The following is a 25,338-nucleotide window of genomic DNA, read 5'->3' as shown; positions in this document are numbered from 1 at the left end:
TAAAAAAAGCCTGGTCAAAATTGGCCCTGCCCAGGGGTCATTGATTTTCCCTATATGCATTAAAAAATCTTTTTTAAAGAACTCAAAGAGCTAGAGCTAAGATATTTAGCATGAAACATGTTCTAAATGGTAATGCTACCAAGTTCTGTGTGCAAATAAAAGCCCTGGGTCAAAATGGCCCGCCGGGTCATTGATTCCTTATATGTTTAGCAAAAACTTGAAAAATCTTCTTTGAAAAACCCAAATACTAAGTTTAGTATTAAACATGTAAACATCTGCTAGTAATTGTCTCAAATTTGTTCAAATACAAACCTTGAAAAATGGCCCACCAGGTTTAATTGTTTTTACTATGATTGTATAGTAAAACTTCAAAAAGCCTTGTTAGAATTGCTGCCAGGAGTGGGAGGGGTATTTGTTTTTAGCAACTTAAGTTTAGAAAAATGTAAATTCATGCAGTTTCTATGGGTTCCTTACACAGTTTGTTTCAAATTAAAACCTGGTTTAATTGGACCCTTCCGCTTACCTGTGAAAAGCGACTATGAATATACATAAGGGTAGGCGTTGACTGAGGGCCTAAAATGGTCCTACTTTTTATTGTTAAGTGAGCAAATTTAAGTTGCTTCAGTATATGATAACAAATATATGTGCTCTATTTTGTTTATTAAGAATAGTAGTGTTTTTTTATAATTTGCATGTTTCACTGTTGCATTAAAGCATGAACAAAATATTTGTAAATTGTGTTTTATTCATCTGGTTCTGTTGCTTGAAGAAGAAAATGCTTTATTTACATAAAGATAGAATTTTATGGTGCTGTTTTATTTGCATATTTATTATTAATAAGCTAACATCTTCACTGCTAGGCTGCAGCAACTTGTATGTGGTGTTTGCAGAAACTAGCAGCTTAGAATGACAGGCTCTCGGTGCTTTGTGCTGAAAAGCAGAGGCACCGAATTCCTTACCAGTAACTGAAGTGCTAATGTATGCTCTTCTTGTGGTGCAATAACAAACAAATAAAAAGCAGAGAAAATAATTAAAACATACATGTGTGTAATATAATAATAAGTTATTGTATTTTGAATACACTAATATCCACTTTAATGAAGGCAAAGTTGTATGAATGATTATTCACTTCAACAAGTAAGAAGTTCTCAGGACTTTTTTTCTTCTTTAGTCCTCAAAAATTGTTTTAATGTGCAGTTTTCCAAACATTCGTCTGTCCAATGTAAATAATGATTAGGTTAGGACCTTCCTTACCTGTGAAAAAGCTGACTTTGAATATTTTGTAACGGTATGCTTCTGTTTGAGGGTCTAAAATGTTATTCTTGTTAATGTTGGAATTCATTGTTCAGATTTTATACAATTCGATAACCCACTTTGTAATGAATAAGTTTGAGGTTCAGATTCTCGTACAGTTTATAACATATTCATCATAAGGCCATCCTTAAAAAAATGTTTGTTTGCAGTAACCCGACCCAGAATTTTCAAGGTGGGTAGGTAGGTCGATTTTTTTTTTTTTTTTTTATTGAACTGTTCTCCCAAATAAGCATGGAATTTCAAAATGCTGGACAATATATGCTTTGATAATCTGGTAACAATTAATTTAATAAGACCTACATTTTATTTCTTCTATTAACCTTTAAAAGAACGAAAACAAAGCACAAGGCATAATTTTCTGATTCAAAAAAAAAAAAAATTATCCAGACCATGAAAAAAAATTTTGAGTAGGGGCAAATTTTGTGAGTCGGTCGCGTTACTGCAAACAAAAATTTTTTTAAGGATGGCCTAAAGTGAAACAGTGTTTCTATTTTGTACACTTAAATGTTGCCAAATTTTCACATTTTTTTACTTCAAAGGTCAAAGCCAATTTAAGATTGAAGGAAATGTCTTCATTGAATAAATTTGTGTATAACTTTAATAAAAAAAATTAATGTCTAATAAACTCTTATGTCTTATACCTTGGTTTCCTAATTTCACACATGCAAAGAATATGTGGTTTACTCAGGTTTTGTAAAGTAAAATAGATCTAGATGTCTTAAAATGTTTATGTACTGGCCTGAGTTATGACTACCACTCAACACAAGGGTCATAGGTTTAAGCCTTACTTGGTCCTGACCTTGTTGTTTCCTGTTTTGACACCAGTGCAGTATGTACTAGAATGTAAAAGGAATTGGACATGAGAGTGGTTTAAATAATGGTCAAGCTTTCACAACATTTGAGCCATAATGGATGTGTTGAACTCTTAGCCTGCTAGGGGTAACTAAATCATTCCATGCAAGCATTGCAGGTCAGGGTCAGTCAACACTTGCTTGCCATCTGATCATGGCCTGCACTGTTCGCTGTTTAATCAGTTCTTACTTAAAAAATGTCACTAAAATGATGAATGGTTTTGTCTAGATTGAAAGATGAATAAATATATGTAAGCTATTTAGCATGGCACATGTAGTAAGGTTTAAAGTAAATTAACTCCTTTTGAATACCTATTGTGATATTGATTTACCTATGCCGCCGATATATAGAGGCAGGTCTGACAGATCTGATTTACTGTTAGATTCTTACTGTGGCACCCTGCATGACATCAGTTTGTTTAGTGTTGATGGTTTGTCAAATTTACTTACATTATGATTATATAAACAACAAAATAATAAATGCAATACTGTCCCGATTTGTATATGCATGTACATTATGGTCTATGTAATTGTTTTTATAAATGCTTTATATTAATGTGAAAGAGAGATTTTATGTTAAAATATTTTTGGCTAAAGAATTGTCGTACTATTCTACTTGCTCTGACTTTGTGTAACACTTGACAAAGCTTAATATTTACAGCCAACAAAGTTACTTACTCTGAACTCAATACATGTACATATCTTTGGGCCCGTAATCATATCACTTTGAACATCCTGGGCGACTTCAAGAAGTTGTATGAGAAAGCCGAGTTGTTATGAGTATAATTGTAGTGTGTTGAGCAAGACAAATAACTCTAGTTATGAATTGTACTGAATTACTTCCCTTTGTGAGGATCTAAAATTTGCTATTCTAATTATAGGTAGGGATTAGAAAGAATTATTTTCATTTTGAATGTTCATAACAGAATGGTTGTACTTGTACTCAATGTAATCGAGTTGCGTCACGACAAAACCAACGTTATGCGTTTGCGACCAGCATGGATCCAGACCAGCCTGCGCATCCACACAGACTGATCAGGATCCATGCTGCTCACTATCAGTTTCTCTACTTGTTATAGGGTTTGTAAGCGAACAGCATGGATCCTGATCAGACTGCGCAGTTGCGCAGGCTGGTCGTGATTCATGCTGGTTGCAACGCATTCCGTTGGTTTTGTCGTGATGCGGCTCATATTTAGTTGAGCGCTCATTATGCCAATTTATTCTTTATGTCAGTGTTGCATGTTTAATGTATGTCAGATGAAAAGTTCGCTCATTTCAGTCTATAGTTTGATACAGTTTGACTGTAAATATTTGTTTTATTCTGTTTATTTTCATTTTTTTTTATTTACAAATACAGAAATAATTTGGTGCAAAAATTTTCCTGTGTTGTTTTTCTAAAAAAGAAATTTCTTATAAGGTATAAAATGATAGTATGCTGTCCGTAAATGCGCAGATCATTTCTTTGTATTTTGACGAGAATTATAAATATGATAAATAAAAGGTACCGTTATGAAAGAACAATGCATGTTAAGTTTCACTAAATCAGGGGGTGTAGATACAAAATGTAAGCAATCACCTCTTAACCTCCTGCTTGCTGGTGTAACATGACAGGAAATCTGTGTAACATGACAGGAAAACTGTAACACATGACAGGAAAACTGTAACATGACAGGATAACTGTGTAACATGGCAGGAAAACTGTTAAACATGACAGGAAATCTATGTAATATGACAGGAAAACTGTGACATGGCAGGAAATCTGTGTAACATGGCAGGAAAAACTGTGGAACATGACAGGACATCTCTGTAACATGACAGGAAAACTGTGTAAACATGACAGGAAAACTAATAACATGACAGGAAAACTGTGTAACATGACAGGAAAACTGTGTAACATGACAGGAAAACTGTGTTTTATGACAGGAAAACTGTGTAACAGGACAGGAAACCTGTAACATGACAGGAAAACTGTGTAACATGACAGGAAAACTGTAACATGACAGGAAATCTGTGTAATATGACAGGAAAACTGTAACATGACGGGAAAACTGTGAACATGACAGGAAAACTGTAACATGACAGAAAAACTGTGTAACATGACAATGAAAACTGGTGTAACATTACAAGTAAAAACTGTGTAACATGACAGTAAAAATGTGTTTCATGACCGGAAAACTGTGTAAAATCGACAGAAAAAAACTGTGTAACATGACAGGAAAAACGCTGTGTAACATGACAGAAAAACTGTTAACATGACAGGAAAGTTGTAACATGACAGGAAAACTGTGGAACATGACAGGAAAACTGTAACATGACAGGAAAACTGTGTACATGACAGGAAATGACAAGAACCTGTAACATGAAGGAAAACTGTAACATGACAGGAAAACTGTGTAACATGACAGGAAAACTGTGTAGCATGACAAAAAAAGTTGTAACATGACAGGAAAACTGTGTAACATGACAGGAAACCTGTAACATGACAGGAAAACTGAAACATGACAGGAAAACTGTGTAACATGACAGAAAAACTGTGTAACATGACAGGAAAACTGTGTAACATGACAGGAAAACTGTAACATGACAGGAAAACTGTAACATGATAGGAAAACTGTGTAACATGACAGGAAAACTGTGTTTCATGACAGGAAAACTGTGTAACATGACAGAAAAACTATGTAACACGACAGAAAAACTGTGTAACATGACAGGAAAAATGTGTAACATGACAGAAAAACTGTGTAACATGACAGGAAAGTTGTAACATGACAGAAAACTGTGTAACATGACAGGAAAAACTGTGTAACATGACAGAAAAACTGTGTTTTATGACAGGAAATTGACAAGAACTGCTGTAACATGAAGGAAAACCTGTAACATGACAGGAAAAACTGTGTAACATGACAGGAAAACTGTAACATGTGTAGGAAATGTGTAATATGAAGAAAACTGGTAACATGACAGGAAAACTGTGTTTTATGACAGGAAAACTGTGTAACAGGACAGGAAACCTGTAACATGACAGGAAAACTGTGTAACATGACAGGAAAACTGTAACATGACAGGAAATCTGTGTAATATGACAGGAAAACTGTAACATGACGGGAAAACTGTGGAACATGACAGGAAAACTGTGTCACATGATAGGAAAACTGTGTAACATGACAGGATAACTGTGTAACATGACAGGAAAACTGTGTAACATGACAGGAAATCTGTGTAAAATGACAGGGAAACTGAAACATGACAGGAAAACTATGTTACATGACAGGCAAACTGTTACATGACAGGAAAACTGTGTAACATGACAGGAAAACTGTGTAACATGGCAGGAAAGCTGATAAACCAGCTCTGAATAGATTGAAAGAAAATGTTATAGGTAAAATCACTTTTTATTTACATATGGCATATAATTAAATGCATATATAATTGTTGAGTTGTCAATGCTAATTGATAATCTATGTTTTATACACAATGCCATTTAATATCATAATCATTTAATGATGTATATACAAATATTTTGAGATTGCAAACACTTTCCAAAGCAACTATTAAAACAATATAATCCTGTTTTACTACCCTCTATAAAGAACACACATTGACTTCAGATGAGCATTTGTGGTCTGCTAAATTGGCTAAATAAAGGCATTTGACCCTTGACCTGCTAAATTTCCTAAATGGACTTGTCCAGCTTCTATTTTTGGAACTGTCCATTGTCACTTTTGAGGGTATAAATATGAAAAACTTACGTAGGGCAATAGTAGGGCTGTGACCCATTATCTCTGTGCAGCTTGTAGGGCTGTGACCCATTATCTCTGTGCAGCTTGTAGGACTTGAACCCATTATTTATGTGAAACCAGTAGGGCTGTGGCCCATTTTATCTGTGAAACCAGTAGGGCTTGGACCCATTATATCTATGAAACCAGTAGGATTTGGACCCATTATCTCTGTGGAACCAGTAGGAGTTGAACCCATTATCTCTGTGAAACCAGTGGGGCTTGAACCCATTATTTCTGTGAAACCAGTAGGGCTGTGGCCCATTATATCTGTGAAACCAGTAGGGCTGTGGCCCATTATATCTGTGAAACCAGTAGGATTTGGACCCATTATCTCTGTGGAACCAGTAGGAGTTTAACCCATTATCTCTGTGAAACCAGTAGGGCTTGAACCATTATATCTGTGAAACCAGTAGGGCTGTGGCCCATTATCTCTGTGAAACCAGTAGGGCTGTGGCCCATTATCTCTGTGAAACCAGTAGGGCTGTGGCCCATTTTATCTGTGAAACCAGTAGGGCTGTGGCCCATTATATCTGTGAAACCAGTAGGATTTGGACCCCTTATCTCTGTGGAACCAGTGGAATTTTAACCCATTATCTCTGTGAAACCAGTAGGGCTTGAACCCGTTATATCTGTGAAACCAGTAGGGCTGTGGCCCATTATATCTGTGAAACCAGTAGGGCTTGGACCCATTATCTCTGTGAAACCAGTAGGATTTAGACCCATTATCTCTGTAAAACCAGTAGGACTTGGACCCATTATCTCTAGGCTTGGACCCATTATTTCTCTTAAACCTGTAGGGCTTGTAACCATTATCTCTGTAAAACCAGAAGGGCTTAAGCCCATTATCTCTGTAAAACCAAAAGGGCTTGAAGTTGAACCAATCAGTAGGACTTGAAACCATTATCTCCATGTTGAATGGCTCCATTAATGTTTTATGATTAAAAATAAGCATAATGTCAAATATGCCTCGAGTATATTTGTGTTCTGTTGTTGTTGTTTTTACCATATATTGCATATTTGTATTTTTCAAACTGTGATTTAAAACAATGAGTATGATGACACTACGAGGGTTGTCCAAAAAACCCTCGTATGTAAAGTAAAATGCACTTATTAAATCCAAGCAAAATTAACAAAGGTGTTTTTCTTGTGGAAAAATAACTTTAAGTTAAGGGAGTAATCTGAAGCTCTTCTTAATCCAATGAATAATTTATACACCACCATAGCTGGTAATTGTTGGAGAAACAAGTGTTGATCCACCATAATTATTAAGGGTGTGGCACTGGTTTCACTTTGATATTTTTCCAGTCACACCTGCTGTCTTTGACCTCCAACCCACTTGTCATTATTGTATTTATCAGATGTTCCACGAGGTCAAATTTCTGAAAAAATAAAAATCACAAATAACCAAAAGTTTAAATTTCTGAAAAATAAAAATCACAAATAAAAACAAGAGGGCCATGATGGCCCTGAGGTCGCTCACCTGTACAATTATAGCTCCCCTCCACCCCCTCGGGCCAATTTTTACCCAAGGGCTTTTATTTGTTTATTTGAACAGACTTGGTAGACACCCATAAGAACATGTTTCATGCTAAACATCTAAGTTCTAGCTCATTGGTTTTTTTAAAAGAAGATTTTTTAAGTTTTTACTATACACATATAGTTAAAACAATGACACCCCTGGGACAGGGCCAGTTTTGACCCCGGGATTTTATTTGAACAAACTTTGTAGATATTTACTAAAAGATGTTTCATGCTTAATCTCTAAACTCTAGCTATTTGGGTTTTTTCAAAGAAGATTTTTAAGTTTTTGCTATACACAAAAAAGGAAAATCAATGACCCCCGGGGCAGGGCCAATTTTGACCCTGGGGCTTTTATTTGAACAAATTTGGTAGACACCCATTAGAACATGTTTCATGATAAATATCTTAGCTCTAGCTCTTTGGGTTCTTTAAAAGAAGATTGTTTAAGTTTTACAATATGCATAATGGGAAAATCAATGACCCCCTGGGGCGGGGCCAATTTTGACCCCAAGTCTTTTATTTGAACAAACTTGGTAGACACTCACTAGAAGATGTAAAATGCCAAATATCTTAGCTCTAGCTCTTTGGGTTCTTTAAAAGAAGATTTTTTAAGTTTTTACTATATGCATATAGGGAAAATCTATGACTCCCCTGGGGCGGGGCCAATTTTGAACCCAGGTCTTTTATTTGAACAAACTTGGTAGACACTCACTAGAAAATGAAAAATGCCAAATATCTTAGCTCTAGCTCTTTGGGTTCTTTAAAAGAAGATTTTTTAAGTTTTTACTATATGCATATAGGGAAAATCAATGACCCCCCTGGGGCGGGGCCAATTTTGAACCCAGGGCTTTTATTTGAACAAACTTGGTAGACACTCATTAGAAGATGTTTCATGCCAAATATCTTAGCTCTAGCTCTTTGGGTTCTTTAAAAGAAGATTTTTTTTATTTAGTTTTTACTATATGCATATAGGGAAAATCAATGACCCCCTGGGGCGGGGCCAATTTTGACCACAGGGCTTTTATTTGAACAAACTTGGTAGACACTCACTAGAAGATGTTTCATGCCAAATATCTAAGCTCTAGCTCTTAGGGTTGTTTAAAAGAAGATATTAAAGATTTTTCTTTCGGTTGCCATGGCAATCAGAGTTCTGCATGGAATTAAATTCTTTGAACAATTTTTAAAGGTGACCACCAAAGGAACATTCCTGTAAAGTTTGGATGAAATTGGCTCAGTGGTTTATGAGGAGATGTCATTTAAAGCAAAAGTTTACGGACGGATGGACGCAGGACGAAAAGCGATCACAAAAGCTCACCCTATCACTTTGTGACAGGTGAGCTAAAAAACGAATCCAGCAAATTACTATACAGCCAAATCTGTGAACAAAAGCCATCCAAAGCAGAAACCAAACATGACCTTTTTAGACAAGTGCTTAATATTTGAGGTTATAAACTGTTCTTATTAAATAATGAAAGCAGGTCAAGGAGTGGCATTTATCTAAAGTGTGATCTTTTCTTGGAGATGTTCTCCAGCACAGGTCTAACTTTATTCCTAGTTATTCTTTAAATGCTAAAAGCTTGATCGAGTGCCAATAACTTGCCAGATATCATACTGTTAGCCATCTGACTTAACATGTATAAGTTTTAATATTATGAGTTTATGAGCACATTCAAACCTTGACCTTTGCCCTTTATCTTTCTCTATAATGAAAAGCTTATGCCGCCGGTATGGAGTCCAGCTGATCTGATTTGAGCTCTTTCTTAAAAGCCATATCAACTTACTTGAACACGAGACTTAATGATCAAGGGAGGTAATTCTCACCCAATCAGTAAGGATATTTAGGAATTAAACAAATACAATTCCAAATGTAAATATTTCAACAGTGCTTTCACACAAATGTCAAAGAAGTTGGGGTAACTGATATTCTTGCAGTAACGGAATGGATTACATATGTATTTCAAATGCAAATGACTAGTGTAAAATTTACCTTGTCTTCGTATTCATAAAAATGAAATTTGTTATTCGTTTTCATGATCATCAATTTTTTCACGGCGTTTCCGTCAATAAACTCGATGGTGTACTGATGGGCGGAATCTTTGCTGCTTGAGGAGTCCCGCACCAGGAAACTCCCATGCTAAAATGATATTAATTACATTTAACATTTAAAATGAACTCTTACCATGCATTCAATATTTCATTCAATAATTTGATAATTACAGTATTAGCTAGTATATAGTACTGAGAAGTTGATGCTGAGACGGAAAAGGCTTCTTTTTAAATGGTACTTTTATTAAATTTAATTACTTCACAAAAGTGGCCCCTTATGGTTCCTAAACTTGTTAAGAGCTTCGACAGAAGGAATAATAAAGAACTAGACAAAAAGGACTACTGTATTGTATATACATTATACAAATGTGTTTATTATTACTCGGTGTAAAACAGAAGAGAAGGTTTTACCCTTTGGGTGGCAGCAGCAGTAATAATTTGTTTTAAAGATTTCACATGTATACTGCATTCATGCGCGCCTTTTACTGCTGGCTGTTCAATTTCATTTATTTTCACTGGAAAATCCCTTATTAAAATTACAACATCTTTTAATTAGTTTAAATTAAAAAAAAAAGTCAGACCAAGTCAAATACAAATGAATTTTATAAAAAAAATCTAACCTCTTCCCCCCTTAATCTCTCTTTAGCCACATGTTTTTCTATGTTTCCATGGTACCATTTATGTTTACTCAAATCATCTGTAATAATAAGCGTGGAATATTAAATTGTAGCATGTTAATGTTCTTTTCTTGTTGAAAAATACATATTTATTAAGCAATTTAGTAATTAATCTTCTAGGACAATGGTAGTATTATACGACCATGAACCGATCATTTATAACCCCTGTCTTTTCTTCCTAAACCACAAGGGTTTGCAGGGGATAACCGGAAAATTAGCCATATTTTTACCATCCATCTGTCAATAACGGATTTTCAATGACGACGGTGCCGTTTTGGCGCCAAAATAGCAGAAGATAAGTCAAACTCGTAGTGCAGGGATTTTACCACATGAAGTCACAGTAGGACACACTTCATTAATATAAACGATGTGGGTATGCCATTTAGATTTCATATTTAACATCGCACGTAGACCTACAATGCAATAATTAAGCTATGCCAATATAATTTTCAGAGTGACAAAAAAATAAAGACAGTATATAATAAACCTGGCCCCTAATCTAACAAATTGTTGTCCGAATCGAGATATAATGTTATTTCATAACCAAGTATATGGCCAAAAACAAAATGTTTCTTAGTATTTGCTCAAGACGTCAATTTATTTTGCTTAACAGATCCCGTAAATCCGTCAGAAAGATTCGACAGCCGTCGCCATAAACATTATGTACAGCATTATTGTACAAGCAAGTCATTGTGTACACCGGTCTTAGCGGTATTTACAATGCAAGCAAGTGGATTTAGAAAAGAGAAGGTTGAAACCTGATACCTGGTTTAGGGAAAGGTTTCGGAGGTCTATATGGTACATCCGGTGCATTCTGCGTGTAATTTTCGGGATCACTAGTTCTAGAGCCAAGCTTCAAATCCTTAACATCTGGACTCGGTTTTGCAGGGTCGGACACTGACCTTTGTATTAAAACATTTACTTTGTTGTTGGACTGAGAGTCAAATGATTTAACCTTGTTTACCCTTGAATAAATTTCTTCTGGGCCTAAAGTTAAAAAGAAAAACAAAGAACCAAAAATCATGAATGATAAAGACGACTCTTATAATAGTTAATTACTATGTTTTTCTTCTTCTTAAGCTACGATTAATATGGGGATGATATAGATGTTCAGATTGGCAATGTCCTACCTAACCGTAAATTAAAATTGCCGCTCAAACTAACTGAGATTGATTGTTCAAATTTTTCAACTTTAGTTGAAATTATGTACAGAGCACAATAAATTATTTCAAGCCAGGTAAAATAAAACTTAACATCGGTTAAACAAAATAAATAAATACACAAAACAAAACAAAACTAGTCACCTGTAATTCAACGAAAAAAAAATGGTTTTTAATATACGTATGGATATTCAATAACATACAACTCTCGTCCACTTTTGTCACGTGATCTATGGGACTGTCATAATCACTGTCCCCTGGCGTCGATGCCCCGTATTCTACTGGTTCTCTAAGAGGACGTTCTGTTATGATTTTATCATAGGGGTCGTTGCTTTCTCTACCTTCAGCTGTTTAAATAGCAGACGACAAAAATGTAGATGAAGACGAAGGAATTAATGATTGCTAAAAACGCCTGATGATAAAGTCTATGCTTAATGAGGTTCCATCCGCCGTTTCAGACACAAAAGCAGCTTTCGCTGTCGAGTACAGACCCCGGACATGTCACCAGTCATGCTCTAAAAGGGTTTATTTTAAAGCACAAAGTGGTTATAATTTTTTCTCCATGCAATTTCCACGGAGTTTTAGCCAAAGATATGAATTTTGAGCCAAAAGTAGGTCACTGTACGGAGGTCAATGAGAAACTAAATGTACAGTAACCAGAGACATTATGAAAAAAAGATTGCCCTAAAAAAGAGCTGTCATGCCGACAAAGCCAGCGCATTGCTTAATATCAAATTATTTTCGTTACGTCAGAGTTCCGTCTAAGATGACGTTGAAAAAGTGCTATAGATTCTTTTAAGACTTCAATTGAGTTTAACTATTCTTTCTGATGACTCGATACTGTAGTGTCACAATTTGAATCAACTGAACAAAACGTGTGTAATCGGTAACAATAATTATTAAAAGTTGATCAAACGTGAGAACAATAGAACCAATAATATCGGTGACAGCAACTTCCTGGATACCAATAGTTAAAACATTATCAAACTATGAAGAAAAGTAAACAATTCTATTTTTAGTCTCAGTGTCCTTGACCTTAATCCCATCGACCATTCAAATAATTATGAAGGTCAATTTAATGACCTAAATAAAGTATCTAATATATTGGTCATTAAATGAGAGTAATATATGTTTGAATTTCAGTAACTAAGTAGAACGGACGAACAAACAGACAGTTGTGATTGCTCCCTAACCCTTTTTCGGGGATATAAATACGAACATATTGCTTTAATGAGAGTTCATAAGTGAATACCTTGTTTGAAGTTTGAAGATATGTAACTGTAAACTGACTGTTCCTTTTCGTACTCCCAATCACAAATATTCATTTCAAAGTTGTTGCCTTCGTTTTCCAAAAATTTTAAAACCTTTTCGTGGCTAAGAATTGGGGACTCCTTTAAATTTTCAGGTTTCAGGACACCGTGATGATTCCACTTTTCAAATTTTATCATTAAAGAGTTTCCACGTTCTCTTACACAAATTGTTTCATAAGGTTCATACGGTCCGTCGTCTTCATTTTCTTCAGCAACATCGTCGTGTTCAGCTGGGTGACGTCGTCCGACTTTACCCTCTACGTAGCTACACTTTGGGGAAAATGATGAAACATATTCATTCTCCCGCTTTATTAATCCGTTACGTAAACTGCAGTTTTCGAAAACACTGTTCGCAATTGACGCCTCGTCCGTTTGAACGTCTGCTTCTTTCTTCAGCTGGCTTCGGCGTTTAATCTCTAACCAAACTATGACGATAAAAAAGAGACATGAACAGTGCAAAATGATTTATCGACATGTTCAAGGATCAAAATAATATGACTTGCGACTCATTATGATAATAATCGGTAACAATTAAAAGTTAAAAGATTAACGATGATGAAGATCAAATAGCAGAACAAAAGAACCAATAATGTTGGTACTTGCAATGGAACTGGAAAGTCGCCATAATTATGACATATAATAAGTTGGTGCAACGTAGAAAATAATAATAATAATAATAATAATAATAATAATAATAATAATAATGGTGATGATGATGATGATCATCATCATCATAATAATAAATAAATAAATAAATAATAAAGATGCACGTGATTACAAGAATAATAATTGTTTAACAAACCTTCTCCCTCACTGTCAAGTGGAATAACCCCCTTGTTAGCTGTATCAATTAACTGGCAAACGTTTGAGCTAATGTTCAGATGCACCATTACATTTTTGTTCCCGATTTGTTTCACATAAATCTCTGATTTAGTTTCTTTGGGTTCATAAATTAACATGAGATTCCTATCCCCTTCTTGCACGTAACGCGCGTACACCTTCTCAGATTTGCTTGCCGGTCTCGAGCCGTCATCTTGCTGATGTCTGAATGGCTCTTTTGGTTCCGTTTCACTTGTTCGTATGTTAAAAATTTTGTCATTACTTTGTTTGTCTTTAGCAGAAATGTTTTCGCCATTTTGACAGGCGTTTACTTTTGCTTCAATTTCTCTTTTTGCTTCTTCTAACTCCTTTTGGATGATTGACAGCGTGTTACGCGTCTGGAAATGTAAAAATAATTAACTTGAAGTTCCAACTCTATTTGGATAGCTAATATAATGCAATACTTGTATGAAACATAAAATTGGAGGGGTCTTCATGTTATTTTCGTTATTTTGTATCTGCTGCAAGATTTACATAATCACAATTCAGTAATTGCAAACAACAACATCCTCGGACTCATTCCGTGTTAGAACATATTTCACTGATCATTTCTCACGGAAAACACTACTCACAGAGCATTACACACCGAGTTTTGATCACTGAGTATAACAATCACAAAAAATATTAATTACTCAGTACCACAATCACAGTGAACTCGCTAACTAGTAACTACTACAAAGTGAACATAACTCACTTTCGTACAATGTCGTACTTCAATCAAAGTGAACATTACTCACTAAGTACTACACTCATGGTGATCATTACTCACTTGCTACTACAATTAAAATGAACATGATTCACTATGTACTAAAATCAAAGTGAACATAACTCACTAAGTACAATAATCAAAGTGAACATTACTCACTAAGTACAACAATCAAAGTGAACATTACTCACTAAGTACAACAATCAAAGTGAACATTACTCACTAAGTACAATAATAAAAGTGACATCACTCACTAAGTACTACAATCAAAATGAACATTACCCACTAAGAACGACAATCATAGTGAACATTACTCAATTAGTTCTACAATCAAAATGAACATAACTCACTTATCAAAGTGAACATTACTCACTTAGTACTACAATAAAAGTGAACGAAGTAAACATTACTCACTAACTACTACAATAATAGTGAACATTACTCACTAAGCACTACAAACAAAATGAACATTATTCACTATGTACTACAATCAAAGTGATTATTCCTCACTAATAACAACAATCAAAGTGAAATTTACTCACTAAGTACTACATTCAAAGTGAACAAAGCTCACTTAGTACAATAACAAGAGGGCCATGATGGCCATGAGGTCGCTCACCTGTATATAGGCCCCAGGAGCGGGCCAGTTTAAACCCCAGGGCTTTTATTTGAACAAACTTGGAAGACATCCATTAGAAGATGTTTCATGATGTTAAGTTTTTACTACACACATATAATGAAAAAAAAAGACCTCTGCCCTCTTACCCCCTCCCCCCCCCCCTGGCAGGGCCAATTTTAACCCAAGGGCTTTTATATGAACAAACTTGGTAGACACCCATTAGAGCATCTTTCATGCTAAATATCTTAGCTCTAGCTCTTTGGGTTCTTTAAAAGAAGATTTTTTAAGTTTTTACTATACACACATAAGGAAAATCAATGACCCTCTGGGGCCGGGCCAATTTTGACCCCAGGGCTTTTAGTTGAACTAACTATGTAGACACCCATTAGAAGATGTTTCATGCTAAATATCGTAGCTCTAGCTCTTTGGGTTCTTTAAAAGAAGATTTTTTAAGTTTTTACTATATGTATATAGGGAAAATCAATGACCCCCTGGGGCGGGGCCAATTTTGACCCCAGGGCTTTTATTTGAACAAACTTGGTAGACACTCACTAGAAGATGTTTCATGCTTAATATATTAGCTCTAGCTCTTTGGGTTCTTTAAAAGAAGATATTTAAAGTTTTTTTCTTTCGATTGCCATGGCAACCAGAGTTCTGCATGGAATGGAATTCTTTGAAGGACTTTGTTAAGGCTTCACACAAGGAACATCCCTGTGAAGTTTCATTATGATCTGCCTTATGGTTTCAGAGGAGATTTCGTTTTAAAAGTGTGAACGGACAACGGACGTCGTACGACGGACGACGTACGACGGACGACGTACGACGGACAACAGACGACGGACGAAGAGTGATCCTAAAAGCTCACCCTCAGCATGTGCTCAGGTGAGCTAATAAAAGTGGCATCACTCACTTAGTACTTGAATTAAAGTGAACATTACTCACTAAGTTCAATAACAAGAGCCCGGTTTGAGCCGGGTGATGCTCCCCGAATAGGTTTTGGACACAGGAAAGTACACCTCTTGTAGTTTCAGAGTTATGTCCATGGAAAAAGTTCAAAGTGCAATAATTCCAAAATTAGGAAAGGCAGAGTTACTGTTCTTTGCACTGCACTTCTAATGACTGTTATCTATCAACTTACCAAGTTTCTTGTTATGTTCCGGACAACTTCAAAAAGTAAAAATAAACAAAGGGCAAAAACTCCAGAATTAGGCAAAACAGAGTTATGATTCTCATGCACTGCACATCTACCCATTGAGATACATCTACCTACAAAGTTTCATGTTGATATCTCTTATAGTTTTACAGCTATGTCCAGTACAAGATTTTTCTTAAAGGGGAGATAATTCAAAAATGAGGCTTAACAGAGTAATGTTTCTTTTGCACTGCACTTCTACTCAATGAGATCTATCTACCTACAATGTTTCATCTTGATATCTCTTATAATTTTAGAGTTATGTTCCGGACAAAGTTCACTGTTAAAATTAACTAAGGGCAATAACTCCAAAATTAGGACAAAAAGAGTTATTGTTCTTATGCACTGCACATCTACCCATTGAGATCTATTCACCTACAAAGTTTCATGTTGATATCTCTTATAGTTTTAGAGTTATGCCCCGGACAAGATTTTTCTATAAGGGGAGATAATTCAAAAACCCGGCAAAATAGAGTTATGGTTCTTTGACACTGCACATCTACCCATTGAGATCTATTCACCTACAAAGTTTCATGTTGATATCTCTTATAGTTTTAGAGTTATGCCCCGGACAAGATTTTTCTATAAGGGGAGATAATTCAAAAATGAGGCTTAACAGAGTTATGGTTCTTTTGCACTGCACTTCTACTCAATGAGATCTATCTACCTACAATGTTTCATCTTGATATCTCTTATAGTTTAAGAGTTATGTTCTGGACAAAGTTCAAAATGTTGAAATTAACAAAGGGCAATAACTCCAAAATTAGGACAAAAAGAGTTATTGTTCTTATGCACTGCACATCTACCCATTGAGATCTATTCACCTACAAAGTTTCATGTTGATATCTCTTATAGTTTTAGAGTTATGCCCCGGACAAGTTATTTTTTAAGGGGAGATAATTCAAAAACCGGACAAAATAGAGGTATGGTTCTTTGACACTGCACTCCCCCTCAATGCCCTCTACCACTGTATGAAGTTTAAACAAATTATCTCCAAGAGTTTTCAAGTTATGCTCCGGACAAGAAAACGGACTGACAGACGGACGGACGGACAGACAGACAAGGCGCCGACTATATGCTCCCCCGAAATTTTTCGGGGAGCATAATAAAAGTGACATCACTCACTAAGAACTTCAATCAAACTGAACATTACTCACTAAGTACTACAATCAAAGTGAACATTACTTATTAAGTATTACAATCAAAATGAACATCACTCACTTACTACTTCAATCAAAGTGGACATTACTCACTAGGAACAACAATCAAAGTGAACATTACTCACTAGGTACTACATTCAAAGTGAACATTACTCACTAAGTACAACAATCAAAGTGAACATTACTCACTACGTTCTACAATCAAAGTTGTCATTACTCACTAAGAACTACAATTAAAGTGAGCATTACTAACTAAGTACAATAATAAAAGTGACATCACTCACTTAGTACTTCAATCAAAGTGAACATTACTCACTAAGTACAATAATAAAAGTGACATCACTCACTTACTACTTCAATCAAAGTGGACATTACTCACTAAGTACAACAATCAAAGTGAACATTACTCACAAGGTACTACAATCAAAGTGAACATTACTCACTAAGTACAACAATCAAAGTGAACATAACTCACTAAGTTCTACAATCAAAGTGGTCATTACTTACTAAGAACTACAATTAAAGTGAGCATTACTAACTAAGTACAATAATAAAAGTGACATCACTCACTTAGTACTTCAATCAAAGTGAACATTACTCACTAAGTACAATAATAAAAATGACATCACTCACTTAGTACTTCAATCAAAGTGGACATTACTCACTAAGTACAACAATAAAAGTGAACAAAGTGAACATTACTCACTAAGTTCTACAATCAAAGTGAACATTACTCACTAAGTACTACAATCAAAATAAACATTACTCACTATGTACTACAATCAAAGTGAATATAGCTCACTAAGTACTACAATCAAAGTTAACATAACTCACTAAGTACAACAAAGTGAACATTACTCTCTAAGTACAATAATAAAAGTGACATCACTCACTAAGTACTACAATCAAAGTGAACATTACTCACTAAGTACTACAATCAAAGTGAACATTACTCACTAAGTACTACAATCAAAGTGAACATTACTCACTAAGTACTACAATCAAAGTGAACATTACTCACTAAGTACTACAATCAAAGTGAATATTACTCACTAAGTACTACAATCAAAGTGAATATTACTCACTAAATACAACACTCAAAGTGAACATTACTCACTAAGTTCTACAATCAAAGTTGTCATTACTCGCTAAGTACTACAATCAAAGTGAATATTACTCAATGAGTACTATTCTCACAATGAACATGACTCGCTGAGTACTTCTATCACAGTGAACATTACTCACGAAGTAAAATTATCACAGTTATCATTACTTACTGAGTACTACTACAATCACAATGGACGCACACAACTCACTGAGTACTTCTTTCACAGGGAATATTGACCAATAACTTTTTTTCTGTGGCATTACTCTCTTTTTAATATAATATGTCCTATGAAATTTCAAAATTTCATTTTACCAGAAAACTCACTAAATTAAGAAAACACGTACAAATGTACTCAATGTTTGTCGGGAAAATTACATATCTACTCCAATGGGAAAGCAAGATGCCAATCAAGCATGCACTTTATTCACGTTACTTTAATTAGGATGAAAAAATCCCTTAAATTGACAATGTAAAGTTCCAAATTCAAAGCTGGGCAAGTCCATTACTAAAATTCAGCGGTGGTAAAGATCAATCGCAACTTTTCGGCCCTTTCCGTCAGTCTTCGGATGAATAATCGTCGAGATTTTCCGAATGGATAAATATTAAACAACTTTAATTTGTATAATATCTTTACATAAATTTTCAAGTTATTTGATCTCATGTTGATATATAATTTAGGGAAGTGTCAATGCAGTTGTAAAGGTAATTAAAGAGTTCGTCCAATCGAAAGAAACTTGAATATCAAGAGTTTTCCCCAGTGTAAGAGAACCCTCTAATTTACATAACCTGTCAAAAGAACGCAGCTTATTGAGACATATAATATACCCTATTTTGAATAGTTAAAAAGGCGAAATTCTTCAACGGGGACTTCATGATGCGTACATATTTTAAATGTTTTATTTCTTATCTTGTTACATCAGTAATACGATTATTCATGTATCTATTAGCTCACCTCAGCGCAATGTGCTCATGGTAAGCTTTTGTGATCGCCGTCTGTCCGTCCGTCGTGCCCCGTCAACAAACGCCTATATATCTCCTCTGGTACCAATGTCAGACTGTATTTTGACATAAGGTGAAAACTTCACCGGAATGATCCTTGGATGGTCCCCTAACACATATGTTAACAGGTTTCGATTGGTAGCTTAAGAATGTCATTTAAAAAGGGTGGTTTCAAACATGCAAATTTCTGAAATCTTCTTGTCTTGATATCTAGGACCCAACTTCTGCTTTGATATTTCGTATGTAACATTATACAGAAGTCCTTTATCAAAGTTGTTTAAAATAAGCCTCAGCCGCGTCGGAGGTCATGGATTTTCTTAGATACATAAAGTACAAACTTAAAAGATCTTCTTCTCTGAAACCCAAATCTTAAGCAAGGTTATTCGAAATCAAATTTTCCCAGCTTTGGAGTCATTTGTTTACTTTATTTGTATTAATCACCTTCAATAATTTTCTCTTCTAAAACCCATAACAGGGCTATTATTAAATAGGTGGCATTACGCAATATGTAATGAACCTCTCTCAAGATTGTTCAAATTATGGCCCCTGTGTCATAATTGACTTTGATACGGTGATCATATAATTTCCTTATAACTACATATGTATGTGAATAGTATAGTAAATAATTACAGAACTTCTCGTAAGAAACACTCAGGGCTAAGGCTTTAATATTTGGCATGAAACATTATCAAGCGAACCTCAATGTGGTTCAGATGATGGCCCTTGTGTTTAAATTTGCCTTGCTTTTTAAGAGAATCATGTGATCTTATATGCTTAAAAAATCAAAAATGTTCTCTGAAACCCATAGGACAAAAGCTTATATATTTGATAGTACACTTCTAGTAAGATTAAGGTCACTGGCGTCCTGCTTCATGTGTTTTCCTAAATATATCCATATAGCAAAACCTTAAAAAATCTGTTTTTTTTTCGAAACCCCAATGCAATGATGTGGTGACTGAATAGTAGATTTAACCCTTATTGATTTTGCGGTTAGTCGGTCAAAGGTCAATGTCATTGTTGTATGGACCACTTAAAATGCTTGTCTGATAAATAATCAGAGAACGATTTGGTCGACCATGCTTAGATTTGGTGTCGATGTTTATCTGGACTTATAAATGACTTCTAACGTTTTTGGGGTCAGCTGGACACTGTGGCCTTGGCTGCTTCAAATTTGACCAACTAATAAAGTTCTAGAGAATGCTTTGACATAGGGCAGTAAGATTTGGTATGGATATTTGTATGATATGTAAATGAATCTTTTAAATTTTGAGGTCATTTGGTCAAAAGGTCAGTCACCGTGATCTTGACTTCTTAAGGCCTGCCCGATCAATAACTGGATAATTTTTGGTGTGAAGGTAAGTTATGACAAGTAGATGATCCTTATTGATTTTCAGGTCAGTAGGTCAGAGGTCACTGTGGCGTTGGCCACTAACAGTTTTTTCCGACCTTTCTGTAACCAATATCACATAGATTCATATACGGAAATCTTTTATATCTAGCTATTTTTTGCTGTTACATTTGTGACACATAAACAATCAGTGCATTCACAGGGCAGTAGCTCCTAGTAACTTAGACAGTGTACAAGATCTCGTATAAGCTAACAGCAATGTACACGGTTACCATTCTGTCTTCTGGTGGCCTCTCGGGGTTAAATGTCTCCCACTTGTTTCCATTATAGGACTAACAATTATTTTGTTGAATAATTATTTTAAAAAATAACTTTTTAAGTCAAAACAGGGAAGAGGGAATGCACCATTAATACAGAGCAGTAAGGTCATATATATTCGGATATTCAGTCCCAATTATATTTTATATAGTATATATGAGCCGCGTCATGACAAACCAACATAATGGGTTTGCGAGCAGCATGGATCCAGACCAGCCTGCGCATCAGCGCAGTCTGATCAGGATCCATGCTGTTCGCTTACAAACTCTATAACAAGTAGAGAAACTGATAGCGAACAGCATGGATCCAGATCAGACTGCGCGGAATGACCTTTTTAGATAGTAAATATAGTAAAGAACAAGTCAGTTGGAAGCGAGACCGCATTGTATAATTTAAGATGTTTCCTGTTAAATAAATGCTCGAGCGAAACAATAAACATGTATTAAAATTCAAATTAAACACTAAATTATACACCAGATGAGATCATACAAAAAAAAACTCTCACTAAAAGCGTTGTCCTAACGTTACTTTACGTCACGGATTTCACGGATTTATATTTATTAAGATCTGTGATTACGTCTAAAAGCTTACTAGATCAAATAAACGATATATTTTCAAACTTATCAAAATCAAATCGATCAAAATCAGATAAATAGTTTTTGCCAATAATTATTCACAAATAACCATTAATTCGTCTGCTCGTTTCAATAAAGACTTTGACCTTAAGCACGTGACTAAGTTGACATAAATTAAAAGAAGTTTACTTCCGCTTTTTCAATAAAACCTTAATTATTTGATATGCAATACGGATTTACGCATGCACACCTACGCTATTACCATTTTTGGTAAAAATCACAAAATTTACAGCAATTTTCAAACTGTTACTAAAAGTAATAATGAAAGTAATAAAATCGTCTGAAGTAATATAGTTTTGGCAAATGAGGGCACGACCGGAAAAAAATGTATGAATGCGGGTATTCACTCGTTAAATACCCGTATAAAATCGGGTAGTGCAATAACGCAAAATAAAATATTGTACAATAACGAGTGTATTAAAAAACCGGACGTGTTACTCAAATGTAACATAATTATAATTTATAAATTTCCATTTCGAAAGACAACATCAAAATAAAATTAACCCAGATTCAATTTAACACGGAAGTTGTAGGCGTAAATGTAACATTTTTATTTTAAGAAATGGTTACTCGTACATTTTTTAAAATATTCACACGCAGAAAAAAAAATATGAAAGACGCTCCAATTCGGCGTTTAAAGCATTTACAACAATCGGAACGTCCTCGGCTATTATTCATTACCTGATAAAGGGTCGGAATGTTGCGATTGCATTTACAACCGGATTTCACAAATTCAAATAAACATACAATTAAACTTGGGGAGTGGTTTATTCGGTTAAATGTTTGCACGATAACGCCATTTGTTATGATCATTAAGATACTCTCACCATATGATGATTAAGACAGTAAAGTTTTTTTTTTTGCCAAGTAGGATCTAACGTACACATTTTATCTCAAAACAATAAAAACAATTATGGGACAGCTATTTCCGCTCTTTCGGGTTACTTTCGGCGCTTAAAAACAAAATATAAATCACTTTTGACAACTCTGAAGATAAGTTTTTTATAAACATTAAAAACTTTTGGTTAAAAGATAAATCTCAATAGTAATGCAAGTAAATGCTTAAGGCAAATTTATCAATATGTTCACTGATTTTTATCCAATTTCCACCCGTTAAATCCACATTATACGCGATGGTACGATGATGAAAACGCGATGGTACGATGATGAAAGCGCGATGGTACGATTGTGAAAACGCGATGGCACGATGGTGAAATCGCGATGGTACGATGGTGAAAACGCGATAGTACGATGGTGAAAGCGCGATGACACGATGGTGAAAGCGCGATGGTACGATGGTGAAAACGCGATGACACGATGGTGAAAGCGCGATGGTACGATGGTGAAAACACGATGACACGATGGTGAAAGCGCGATAGTACGATGGTGAAAACGCGATGACAAGATGGTGAAAGCGCGATGGTACGATGGTGAAAACGCGATGGCACGATGGTGAAAGCGCGATAGCACGATGGTGAAAGCGCGATAGTACGATGGTGAAAGCGCGATGACACGATGGTGAAAGCGCGATGGTACGATGGTCAAAACACGATGACACGATGATGAAAGCGCGATGTGCGATGGTGAAAACGCGATGGCACGATGGTGAAATCGCGATGGTACGATGGTGAAAACACGATGGCACGATGGTTATATCGCGTTTTCACCATGAAATCAACGTGACATCGCGATTTTACCATTGTGCTATCTTGTTTTCACCATCGCACCATCGTGTTTTCATCATCATGTCATCGTACCATCGAGTTTTCACCATCGTACTATCGTGTATCGCGGGTAGGAACGAAATAGAAAATCACTTAAAATCACTTAACATACAAGTTTTCGCCGTCGCTTATGTTTAAAGAAAAACAACAACTACAACAAACAACAACAAAACAAACTGGCAACTAGGTTTTTTAATCCACATTATATCCTTTAGTGTTATTCCTATTTCCACTTGTTCCCGTTTCCACTTGTTAAGTTCATGCGACTATTAAAGGATCTTATATTTGTAATATGTTGTTTATAAGTTTGACGTTTACAAACAACAAATGTAGAACAACTTGGTAGATTAATACATTCGTCACATAGGTATAAAATACCCGCACCTCACTTTTTATCTTTTTTTTCGGTGTAGGCTCGTCCCCGGATAAAACATTCGCTTCATGCTTGTTGAGCGGAAGATGCACATTCAACAACAACAACAACAATAACAACAAAAACACAACACAATACAAGAAGTTTGTTCTGCACCATTTGTCATTAAAGCACTTATGATTATGGGTTCAAAATCTAAACTTAAACAAACACTCCCTACATAAGTGTTTAATTAAAGTGATAATATACTTACAGTACACTGCTTATAAAAATAGATTTATTGAAGCTTAAGAATAATTGTACAGCATTTTAACCTTGAAATGTTTTGACTCAGAAACATTCATTTTCCCCATCAACAATTCAATACTTAGTTGTGTGTTGTTTTTTCAGATTTTTTCATTACGGAAATAGATCAAAGGTTAAGAAGCTGATCCCCGCCCCTCGTCCTCAACCCCTAGGGAAGGAAAGCATAATTTCTAATCTTAATCACTTGCCCCGACATTACGTTAACTCATTTAGGTTAAAGGCCCATTATGCTTCAGGAATGCTATCAATTTAATTTCTCAAAAACTTATATGTTTGGTATATCGTGTAACAGTTTCACAAAAAGTACTCTTTTGCCACATAGATGAATATCTTTTGCTTTCTTTGCTCTGTTTGCAATTGGTATTTATATTGTAAATAAGTATTTTGTAGGAAAGTCAAAATACTACTTTTTGTTTGCATTTGTTATCTTTATGACACATTACATCACATTCCATGCTATATACTTCAGTCGTAACACATCTGACGTATTTTAACATTATTAAACACACATGTTTGACATTTTTAACAATTAAAAATGATGGATTTCTGAGGCATAATGTGCCTTTCAGATTTGGAACCTGACTAGATCTACAACAATTCTTTGAAAGGGCTCGAACCAACCGATCGTTTCCGCCAAACTTTTGCATCGGGCATATTACCTATTACGTTATTACAAATTCATTGCAAGATTATCCATATTTGTAGAAATAACGACATAGCGAACAAAATAAAATGCTTGTTCAAAGATGATTTTAAAAAAATATCAAAATTCAATGTTCGCCTGTAACGTGACGTTCTCGAGAAAAACGCGGGAACATGAATATCCGTCGATTTTACTGGCAGTGATTTTTCTCACTTTATTGGGAAGAGGCCTTAGCCTCTCGATTTTGGGAAAAATTATCGCTGGAATTGCTGATTTGAGAAGTAAAAAAGCTGGTTTAAGTTAAGATTTTTTTGTGAAAACTGCATGCGTTTAAAGAAAATTTCAACTGGGAAGAGGCCTTTTTTCGGAGTCTGTTATATAAGTAGAAAAATCACTGACTGGAAAGAGGGTCGATATAAATTGAAATGCAGAACTTACTGTGCGCCTTCTTCTCCCAAAAGGGAAAAACTTCCAAAGGGGGGGGTGAATTGTCAATCCCGGGGACTTTAGTAAATTGGGCCCTCAAATTTCCCGCTGGTCTTCGGGGGGGCATTAAGGTCATTTAGGGAAAATAGGGCGCGCCCGCAAATTTGGGGACCTTGGAAAAAGGTTTGAGGTCGCTGGTTTTGGGGTTTCTTCTGGTGCTTTGTTTATAGCCATGGGCCCCATC

At 35.3% G+C, this 25,338-nt stretch overlaps 1 protein-coding gene across 1 annotated transcript; it reads right to left on the bottom strand.

Moving 5' to 3' along the window:
* Positions 1-10,059: 10,059 nt before the first annotated feature.
* On the bottom strand, positions 10,060-25,126 carry LOC132724607 (uncharacterized). Its single transcript, XM_060709493.1, has 6 exons — positions 25,107-25,126; positions 13,461-13,875; positions 12,601-13,083; positions 11,552-11,695; positions 10,954-11,175; positions 10,060-10,208 (listed from the first exon to the last, which is right to left on the bottom strand). The coding sequence occupies exons 2-6, from the start codon at positions 13,615-13,617 to the stop codon at positions 10,114-10,116; spliced, it is 1,101 nt and encodes a 366-aa protein (XP_060565476.1). The 5' UTR covers positions 13,618-13,875; positions 25,107-25,126; the 3' UTR covers positions 10,060-10,113.
* Positions 25,127-25,338: the final 212 nt, after the last annotated feature.

Source organism: Ruditapes philippinarum, unplaced genomic scaffold, assembly GCF_026571515.1.
Source record: "Ruditapes philippinarum isolate M1 unplaced genomic scaffold, ASM2657151v2 ctg2012_1_1_1_1, whole genome shotgun sequence".
In the NCBI taxonomy this organism is placed as follows: Eukaryota; Metazoa; Mollusca; class Bivalvia; order Venerida; family Veneridae; genus Ruditapes; species Ruditapes philippinarum.
Note: the sequence above shows the minus strand (reverse complement) of the source record. Positions and strands in the feature narration are given on the sequence as shown.